This window comes from Gobius niger (genome assembly GCF_951799975.1).
Source record: "Gobius niger genome assembly, chromosome: 5".
In the NCBI taxonomy this organism is placed as follows: Eukaryota; Metazoa; Chordata; class Actinopteri; order Gobiiformes; family Gobiidae; genus Gobius; species Gobius niger.
The window spans coordinates 16,115,201-16,125,993 of NC_136856.1; the positions used below are offsets into that span (position 1 = coordinate 16,115,201).

Genomic DNA, 10,793 nt, shown 5'->3' on the forward strand with positions numbered 1-10,793 from the left:
TTATGCAACTACATAATCATAAACTATACTAAAGTTTGTGCCACAAACAGGAGGCATGATTTGGGTATTATACTTCTGGAATGGCAGGAGTAGCTTTTGAATATGAATAGTCAGAGTTTCTCATAGTATGATCATTTAAGGTGCATCAAAAACATTTCAAATCTGATTTAATGATGTTAGTTTGGACACTGTATTTTGATATTTGATCTACCATAATAAACGCTCCAAACACTCGCTGTCAGTTCACCTGCTTTCAAACTACTCCACACCTTATTACCTAAAGGAATAGCAACAAAAAAACGCACAAAACGATGAGTGGCAAATATGACAAACGAGCCAAAGTGGTGCTGATTACCTTGTCAGCAGTCAGCACAAGGAGAGTGAAGAGAGGAGGCAGCGCTGGACTCCATACAAGGACAGCGGGGTGAGGGAAGGAGGGGAGGAGAGGAGGGGGGAGACTAGAGTGGGCTGGTAACCCGAGGAGGTGGAGAAAATCCTGAGAAGACCGATAAAGAGTAGAGAGGAGAGAGGACGCAGGAGCTGGTCAAGGTGGCAGTGACTCAAGAGGCAACACCAGGAGCAACCAGCAGCAGCTGAGCGCAACGCCGGGTAGGATATGCCCTATTCATTCTCTGCAGGTTCATTTAGATACTTATGCTTTTTGGGGCAGGGAGACTCTCAACAGCAGCCATCTCAATTTATCTGTGTTTTGGACTGGCACAAAACACTGACTTCGGCTGACTATCTTTGATTTCACCGCAGCAGTTAAAAAAAACAAAAACACACACACTTTCTCCAATGGTGAATACAAAAAGGAAAATATATATTTTTTGCAGAGGTTTACCGACTAACTCCCCTGCTCGTGTAATTTTCTTCTAAAAGGCTGAATCTGCCAATTTGTGGGCAATGCAAAGTACTCCCTATACACTGAGGCTTTAGTTTTAAAGTGTAGACCAATAAACCCGCTAATGTTCCTTGTATTGGTGCTAGTCCTGCCATCTGCTTGTTAAACCTGGCTGGTCGTGCTGCGTTCAGTGTCCCTGCGTGCGCTTGAATACCGGTGTGCATTATCTCGGCGTGAGTCTGCTCTAATTGCACTGTAAAGGTAACCCAGTAGCACAACATTTGGCACCATCTCCATGCTTTAAAGTTGTGATTTTTGCCCATGCAGTCAAAGTCTTTTCATCAGCCTGTTATTATCCAGGGTAGTGTTGACTGATCAAGTTCAACGCTTCAATTGGGGAATGCATCTAGGTGCACTTAAGTGTTCAACTGGCAGGCTTGTGGGCAAAACAACATTATGGAGACGATATGAACTATTTTCAACTATAGCTGTTAACCTACTTTGCCATATGCCTACTTTTATTGTAGCCAAACAGTTGTATATCCATGTCAGAAAAACTGCCAAAGTTACAAATGACCTCTTTTCTTTCACTTAAACCAAGCACAGACAGGATATAGAGGCACTTAAGATCTCAAACTAGCGTGAAAACTCAGCAGTCTACAGAGGTTGAACTCCGGTTAACCTCAGCCTACACTGCCCCAATAACTGTGCCAAAAGCTGCTCATTTAGTTGGGGGTGACATTAGTTGGGGCGTCTGTGTCTGTCCGTCCCACCTGTCAACGTGGATGGTCACTGGGATCAAAGCCGAGAGCTATGTGTTTTCATAACAGAGGTATTTTTATGGTTGTCTGCTAAACCTGCACACACAATGGTTAATGTGGATTTTAATGGAGCGGGGGAATTGATAAAACAGTGACAGAGAGACAGGGATGCGGTCAGAAAAGTGTCAGAGCTGGAGTTTAGCACAGTTATTGGCAGATGTAATCCTACCCGGCCTCTGGAAATAGACTGCAGGGACAATGTGGAGCAAGACATGAAAGTTATGTGTGTTGTGTGCAGTCACCCACATTTAACAGTCTATATACTGCAGCTGCTTTGAACCTTTGAAACGGCAGTGTGAAAAAGTCCAAGGCTCACAAATGAAAGACGTATGTAAATACATATGTAAAGTATGCATGATTCCGTCAAAGTAGTAAAATCTAAACTAGGGATTCTCACAGGGTTGACCTTCCAAGGCTCTGGTCGACCATGCAGTGATCAGATGCAGCGGTGTCCCCCATCAGCCTACAAAACATTTACATTTGGCTAATCCTTCTGCTTGGTCAGCCGTACAAACCCCAGTTCAAGTCTGAGGATGAGTCCCGGACACTGCACTTTTCCTACTGTTAGGGCAGCTCAAGACAGCTTCTTCTTCTATTGAATGTGATGATGCAAAGTTCTGCCTTTACCCAGGCAACTTTATGGCAAGATTTCCTTTCTGGCAACATTTGTTCAAAATCCAGTTCTGATGTGGGGCCATGGACTGCTCTCAGAGGGACAAAACTAGATAACGATATAAAAAGCTTGTCTGTTTGACATGTTAACACCCATGGAAAAAAAAAAAAAAAAAAAGAGTAAAATTTGGATGGCACAATTTAATACACCCATGACGGAAGCAGATAAGTGCTTTGAAAACTCTCTAAAAAAAACAGTAAAACCTTCGCCAGAATCTTTGTGCTCATACCCCCAGGAATAAAAATGAAGCTGGTTTTATAAGGCCTGAACAATGCTAGTAAAAGTGAAGGAAATTAAAGTCCATTTTGGAGTGCGCGTGCCACTGTCTTTATGGAGTGTGATCCTGAGTCAGCAGTCGATGTTGCGATCAGCGTGAGCACGGTCAGTCGCTGAGATCAGAGCCAAAGATTGACAGCTCTTTGAAAGATGTCATCTGTATTGTTTTATTTTAGCGCACAACTCCAGCAGACATTACTATGGCAGTTATGTGCACTGCAGGTTGGCTCAGGACCAGCGCACCAGGATAGGACCGGCAGAGTTTATATAATGAAACGCCCAAAGGTCACAGGGTTCAGAGGGGCTAAGCAATGGTCAGACGAAACTGAAGGTGTACCTACACTTTTACTTACACTTACAGTTAAGTCCATTTAGCATAACTGATGGGAATGCAATGCAAAAATGACTAATGGAGAAATCAGATCAGATCAATAAGACTGACTCAGGACCGGCTAGTTCTTCTTGATTTATCACGTCTATAAATTACAAACGGCTCATTTTGAATTTGATAGCTGTAACACATCTCTCTAAATAGATGAGTGGCAATGAAAGGCTGGAAAGTAAGTTTAAGACTAATGCAGTAATAACATTTCTCAGTTTCACCACATAAAATGTAATAGTAATATAGTGGATGTTTATTGAGATACCAGTGCATTGTATATATCATGTAGAGTGATACATCACTGTTCCTAACCTTTGAATTTGGGTTAGTGGTTCACTGTAACACTATAAACGTTGATGCGAAGCACGTTGACATTTCAGCAGACTTGTTTGGGTTTTGTCTGGGTTTCCCCGTATTCTTTCCATTTTCTCTCATCTGGGCAGAGACAGCTAAGAGAGAGTGATAGATGCACACTTCATGGTTTTGTTGAAAGTTCAACAGTGGGAGCCATATTTCATTCGATGCATATTTTGTATTTTGCCAGGCGCCTGGCAGCAGCACACTCTGCCTTTGCCCATCGGTGAGAGAAACAACCATATTTTATTCTTCAAGTCTTTCAGATGATGTCACCGCAAAGGCACCTGAGCTGTGGTTGGCTGTGGAGGCTGCTGGTCGTGCTGCTGAAGCTCTCTCTAAGTTTTGCTGGACCGCTGCGATCTCTAAACGGGACAGAGTGCACAGCCAAGGGTCCTGCGTCCTACATCCTGGTCTTTACGGGTCACTGGAGTCCACAGGCCTTCCCTAAGCAATATCCACTGTTCCGTCCACCGGCTCAGTGGTCCAAACTCATAGGTAAGAGATGACGTTTGAAAAGTATTTACTCAAGTAAATGTGCTTTAAGTGAACAAAGTACAACAAAAATTGTCACCACTATAGAACACTACCTATTAAGGGAGAGTAAAAGCAAAATATATGGGGATAAATGTGACTTTATGTTTTTGACAACTTTTTTTAGTAAATATTTTTGTAAAAGGTCACTGATAATAGGACACTTTAACCACAGTCTTAAACCCTTGAGACTTCTATTTAAGTTCTTCTTTTTAATACACACTTAGCAGACGTTAACGAGGAAAGCAGAAGAAGGAAGAGCGCAGCATAAAAGACAGTCTAAATGCTTGCAGATGGGACGTCTCTACTTACAGTCATATCTTGGAGATTTCTCTATTACTCTGAATGAGACAGCCCTGCCCACTGGTCCACTGGTCAACCACAGCGTTGGCGCAGAGGCGCACAGACAACATTTCGGGGGCTGCTGTTCGGCGGGTGATGAAAGTCCGGGTGAGGTGGGGTCAGATCACTTAAACTCTAAAACCAAGAGACGAAGAGACACACACAGTCAAAGGAATGGGGGGATAGCTGGCAGATGTTTATGAGTGTGCGTAGTTGTTTGTATTAGTTTTCCAGTTCTAAACGCTGCCCTGCCAAAGGATGATGGTCTACTTACTACTTATTTCAGACAGGCACCAGAGATCCCCATGCTCCGCTAATGCCTTTAATGCCCTTGAGAGCCAGACACTGCACTAGAAATGGGATTTGCCACACGGAAAGGAAAACTTACAGGCCTTTTTGGGATGATAGTAAGCAGGTGGGAGACTGGAGGGAACTACTTTGGACTTGGATTAGATTAGAGTCCTAATGAAAAGTCCAACCTGCCAGTGGCTATGGGGGCCTCTAATGGTCTATGGTAATGTTGTGGACCAAAGACAGTGCCAGAGGAGCGCGAGGGGAGGACAGATGTGAGCTTAAATGACTTATGAGGGCTTAGAAGTGACGTGTTCTTGAGCTTCGAGGATTTGACGCTTGTGGGAAATTCTTAAGAATGGAAAGGCAATTAGGAGCATAAGTAATGGCAGAGTGGGTCGAAAGCAGATAGTGTGTGGACTGTGAAGTGTGCTGTCGTGTGTGCAGCCACAGGACTGTGTCTGTGAATACACGTGTCAGGGGTGTTTAAAACTGAGGGCCCAGCGCACAAGAGTGAGGTAAGGCAGAATCATCAGAAAGATTGTCAGCGTGCTTCTGGCTAACCTTACCATGCCCTGGAAACCACCAGACCAGGCCAGTGGCCCGCATCACTCACATCCAAAAAACCTGCGGTACAAACAGTTTGACCTAAACCGTGATCCTCATTCTAAGCAGATTTTATTAATAACCTGAACTAAACATCAAAATGTGGAGCAGATGGACTCTGTGACTCAAAAAGAAACCAATGTTTGCAGCAATTGTTTATTTATTTTCCTTTGTGTATGCAGACTTTGAAATCATAACCCATTTTCTGACAGTTTAATTCATGTTGTGGTTGTATAAGTGATTGTTGAAAAAAGATGTGCCATGTAACTAGAGTAGAGTCAATAAAGTCAGAGACATGAGGATAATTTCTTCAGAATAAAAAGCTCTAACAGGCATACCTAGAGAGTGTGTTGAAATGACCTCAGCACTAGCCCAGTCTGTGGTCCTGCTCTGACAGTAATATCCTCCATAAGCATCTTGTGCCTCAGCTCTCCTCTTGTGTTTCCTTGCTCTTTTTAGCGGTCAGCCATAATCGGCATTTTCATCTGTGGGAGGAGGGTGCTCCAGCCAGCACAGGAGTGCAGAACTTTGCTGAACTCGGAGTGACAGTGGAGATTATGAAGGAGGCCAAAGAGGCCAGAAAGAGGCGAGCGGTGGGCGCCATGTACCGGACAGCTGGGATCCCCAACGGCATCGGCCACAGCTCCACAGAGCTGCTCATGCTGCCTCGAACACCTCTGGTAAGCATTATTTTATACAAATAAAAACACATTTGTTCAGAAAAGCACTCACATGCCCAGATTAGACAAGCACAATTACTGTCTCTTGTGAAATCCTTCAGAGCCTCCAGATACTATCCATCCTCTCTTAACAAACACTTCAACACTTCTTTCCACAATCCAATCAAACTATGTTTAGCCCAAAAGCAGCGCCCTTCAGCCATAAACGCCCACATCCATCCTGTGCGGTCTGCTCTCTGTCTGCGCCTGTCCCACTGAACTCTGGGCTCCTGAGAGAGGCTCCACAACATATTAGCAAAGGTTAGAGCTGGGCTAATGCCCAGGTCAACACGCAAAAAAAAAGCAATAAGCCAACAGGTATATTAGAAAACCTGCTTTAATCACCCCTCCTCTACACTTTAAATCTTTTGTAGGCCAAGTCCAGTACAAGGATTCTTTCCATAAAACCCTCCTTGGTTTTAACCATAGCTAATATGAGCAAGCAAAGTGGATTTAGAAAAGAAATTATTTTGCCCATACTTCAAAGAGCCTGGACTCACAAACTAAAAGAATAGGTTTTATGAAAAATGTATTATTATAAATTGTAAATTTGGTTTATAGAAAATTGGTTAAGATTATAATTTTAAGCATAAATAGACTAGTATTGAAAATGAATCATGTCCAGAATATTGCACCACCCAAACTTGAACTTAAGGGCCTAAGACTGCAGGCATCTGTGTCATAGCAAGGAGCTTAAGCGCTTGTCATAACGGAATGTGATGCCTGTCACTGCATTTATACCATCTGTTTTTAGATCAGCAGAAAAAGTCAATATAACAATGCTGGGCTTGTACAGAATGTGACTGACTTGGCAATGAAAAGTCGTTGACAGCTTAATTTGTTATTTCTTGCTCACTTGTATAAAGATTTGAATGATGCCAGTTTTATTTCCACAAAAATAAATCCATGCAATCTTCCAATCCCCTATTGTATTTGACCGAGTACAATTCAAACAATGGAAAGACGACATCTCATTGAGGGTCCAGTTGAAGAGGTCTTGTGCAGTCATTATTTTGGCTCTAAAGAAAATAGCAGCTGGAGATTAGGTTGTGCTTGTCTAGAAAACATCTATTCCATCGGCCTTTGTGGAAGATGTATGGCGATGATAGGAGCTCTGAGTTTAATGGCAGTGGAAATTATGGGCATGTTTAAGATCTGGTCCATCCAAAGACAGAGGAAACTTGTGAGTCAAATGACGTGCTAAGTGACCGAAGAGTATCAATGTGCAAAAAAGACAAGGTTGAAAGGCAACCAAGGGGTCAGTGTGGCTGCCATTGTGTCAGCCCGAGGTTTATATAAACGCTGATGGTTTTCTTAAGTGGGTTATAAAAAAAAAAAGGTGGATGAATGATTTGCTGCATCCAAAACAGTAAGTAAGTACCTAACTAAGTAAGCCGTAAATATGGAGGAGATGCCAAGCGTATCTAAAGAGATGAGTGAAGAAATAAACCAAGGACGTGATGGGAAGAGATTTCTTTGGTTACTGCTGTGCGTCACCAGTTGAAATGAACCCAGCATGTCATGCTCTTTCCTGCGCTCCCCTGAGGTCCTCTACGCTCTACTTTTGAAGTCTGCTCCAACTTTCTTTCATCCTTCTCGTTTCCTGCGCCTGCCTGGGTCAATCCAAGTCCTGTCCTCAATATCCAGACTTTATAGGCCTTTCCCTTCTGTCCTAAACCACTCCTCCATTCACTTCAAACATCAGGCACCCGCTTTCCAACTGCAGTTTTGGAGGGTCCCTGCCATCGCTGGGTGTGCTGACCCCCCCAGGCCATTTCCTGTATGAGGTCACCAGTTTTCAGGAAGCATACATCACACAGTAGACTGGTTCTGGAAACTGTGTGGGTGCATAGACTTGTGAATTAGCAACCGTCAGCACATTACAGCATTTGAGGTTTTTCACAAAAGCTTTACTCAGATATAGACTGAATGACATAATAATATTGGATGTTTCATCTATTACCTCAGTCCAGGAAACTTGCAATTTGCATTGGAGATCAGTAATGGCCTTAAAAATATGATATCCAATATTTAATCTTTGTCCAGCTTTTGTACCATTGGAATGAATAAAGACAATTCATCTCTTTTAAAAAGGGTTTCTAAAGAACAAAAACGCAGCCAATATCGACCTAATAGAACAAGTATTGGGTTTTTACAATTGCCAGGCCAATAGCACTGTGTGGGTGAATATCAAAATAGATAGTAGCAGCTATTTCTGAGCTTTGTTTATGTCACAAAGAACAATGGTGTTTGTCACCTTTTTAGCCAAGGCATCAAACGACTGATAGTGGCAGTTTAGTGATGGTGATTTTCAGAACTGATCTAAGGTTTTAATGCTCTTCTGTCTAAATTAAAACGTAAAAATGGCTGCATGTGACCCCCAAGCCATAGTTTGCCCTGCATCTAGTGAGTGAAAAGTGTGAAATATAGGCTTTCTGTTGCCTTTTGCTAATGTATTCATGGATTGAGTTAATATAGCATCTTATATATGTAGCTTCTTGTGCTTAATCTGTCAACAGAGTTCATCTTGTAGCATATGTACATAAACTTGATTCTCCATTTTCTTTAAGCTTTGATTGATGATCTGAGTGAATTTACCTTTTCTCTCTCTTTAATAGCTGTCCATGATGGTAAAGGTGATCCCCAGTCCTGATTGGTTCGTTGGTGTGGACAGCCTGAACCTCTGCGATGGGAGCCAATGGAAAGAGGAGGCGACCTATGACCTTCAGCCATATGACGCTGGAACAGACAGTGGCTTCACTTTCTCCTCTCCAAACTTCCCCACCAGTCCCCCTGAAAACATCACCAGAGTATGTTAGTCATAAAAGAGCTGGCTGATTTAGGATCACTAACACTCTCAATCGCTCTATAGTCTGACAGTATTATATATAGCCCTCATTGTCTTCTTTATATAGGTCGGCGGAATAGTAGACCTCATTTCTAGCTGTCTCCACTTCACGTAAACAGTGGCTGACGAGACCTTGTAACCAAACTATTTGAACCAGAAAGGCTTTCTGTTATTACAAATATTTTGGATGTAATAAGTGTACCGGTAATAAGTTGTAATAAGCTATTTAGAGTAGCTCAGTAGGTAAAGGGGCTTGTCCACTAAAGGATCCCTGTTCAATACCCTCTGTGGTTGTGTCCTTATGTAATTTTCCTCACCTGTAAGAATGTGTTTGTCTATACTGGCGGGTGGTCAGAGAGGTCGTAGGTGGGTAGCCAAATGTCAAACCACTCTGGGAAAGTGAGAGCTACACATTTTCTGAAACATCATTAATTATTTCTGTGTTTTTTTGCAGATCACATCGCAGATGCCAAATCATCCTGCAAATTCTTTCTACTATCCTCGTCTCAAGGACCTCCCACCAATTGCAAGCATTAAGCTCACACGACAAAGGAGACTTCCCAACCGCCAGACAATAATGTCCAATCATATTCTTCCAAATTCAATCATTCCTCAGCGGTTCTCTGGTACGTACTGACACACACTGGTCTAACTGTGTTTTGGTTATATTTAAAATGTAATTAAATCTGTTTTTAGCAACACCACTAGACTGTGAAGTGTCCAATTGGTCGTCCTGGGGTTTGTGTTTGGGACCCTGTTCCAAAGGGGGTATTCATCACCGCACACGCTACATCCTACTACCGCCGGCAAACGCTGGAGACCCCTGTCCCGAGCTGGAGGAGCAAGATGAATGTGTACCACACAGCTGTCTGAAGCGGCCTTAATCAATATGTGCACATACGTATGCTGCCAGTGTCTAACACTGGGACTGAAGACTGAAGATTTCCTTCAGTTATGAAACATACTAAGTGTGTCTAACGCCACCTATTTCATTACATCCAAAGGGGTTTTATGCAATTTTGACATTCAAAATTAAATTCCACAAAAAACCCCAGCGAAGATGTAGTGAATTCAGGTGTTTATTTGTTGATGGCAACCACAAAGGCACTAACATTGGAGGAACTATTACTTGTAACACATCCAGAGAACTATGACAGTATGTCTGTAGTCAGTCCGGCAGTCTCTCCCTTCTGTACTTTGTTGCTATTGTCATTACTCACCACTTTCCACAGAGGCTCAGCAGGCAGGCCTGGACATTACACCACTGTGGGTTTCTGCAATGGACAGATTTATAATAATTTTAAAATAAAATATTTATTGCAGTCTCTTTCAAAATAGCTAAACAACTTGAGTAATGTTACAACACGTTCACACTCTAACTGCACACTGGTCTTTACACAAAGGTCCTTGCACATACTGCATAGTTGTACAGGCACAGAGGCATTCGTTTACATACTGGACGTAACCTACATGCTTGGCACATGCACTGCCTTCAAAATAACCTTACACCCCAATTTATTAATATCATTTGCCACCATTAAACACTGAAGGCTTACTTGAAATGTAAGAGTAATCCAAAGAAGCTGGCCTACTTTTGTAACACTTTGTAACACTATTCTTTTATATGAATTCAAATTTAAATGAGGGTTTCTTTTGTGTCTTTATAGTTTTGTACATAATGTATATCTTTTCTTATATTTCTCACAATAAAGACTGAGGTGTTTTTTTTAATGATTTACGTGTTTCGTTATAAGTGAGTGCTTTAAACCATAATCAACTGACATGAATGTCAAAAGCAAAATATGCAGCAATTAGTCCAAAAAACGGAGGACTTTATTTTGTTTATAGTATCATAGTATGAAGTAATTTTAGTACCTTTGATACAGGGCAAGCCTGCTTTCAGGATGTTTGGGCGCATGAGGGCTACTGTAGGAGTGTAGCTCCACCAGTGGGTCACAACTGTAACAGCACTAGATGCTAGATAAATTACAGGCCAAGGAAAATATAAAAATATATATTTTTCTGGTAGGTTTTCCCAGCTAATGGAACCATCTCCATTGGTTACGCCTACCTTGTATCTAAATCAAATAGGCATTCATATAT

General features: G+C 42.1%; 1 protein-coding gene across 1 annotated transcript; it reads left to right on the forward strand.

Annotated features, from left to right (window-relative positions):
* The first annotated feature begins 405 nt into the window (after nt 1–405).
* Nucleotides 406–10,296, forward strand: spon2a (spondin 2a, extracellular matrix protein). Its single transcript, XM_079556502.1, has 6 exons — nt 406–609; nt 3,617–3,848; nt 5,583–5,803; nt 8,461–8,652; nt 9,145–9,316; nt 9,387–10,296. The coding sequence occupies exons 2-6, from the start codon at nt 3,617–3,619 to the stop codon at nt 9,572–9,574; spliced, it is 1,005 nt and encodes a 334-aa protein (XP_079412628.1). The 5' UTR covers nt 406–609; the 3' UTR covers nt 9,575–10,296.
* The last annotated feature ends 497 nt before the right edge of the window (nt 10,297–10,793 follow it).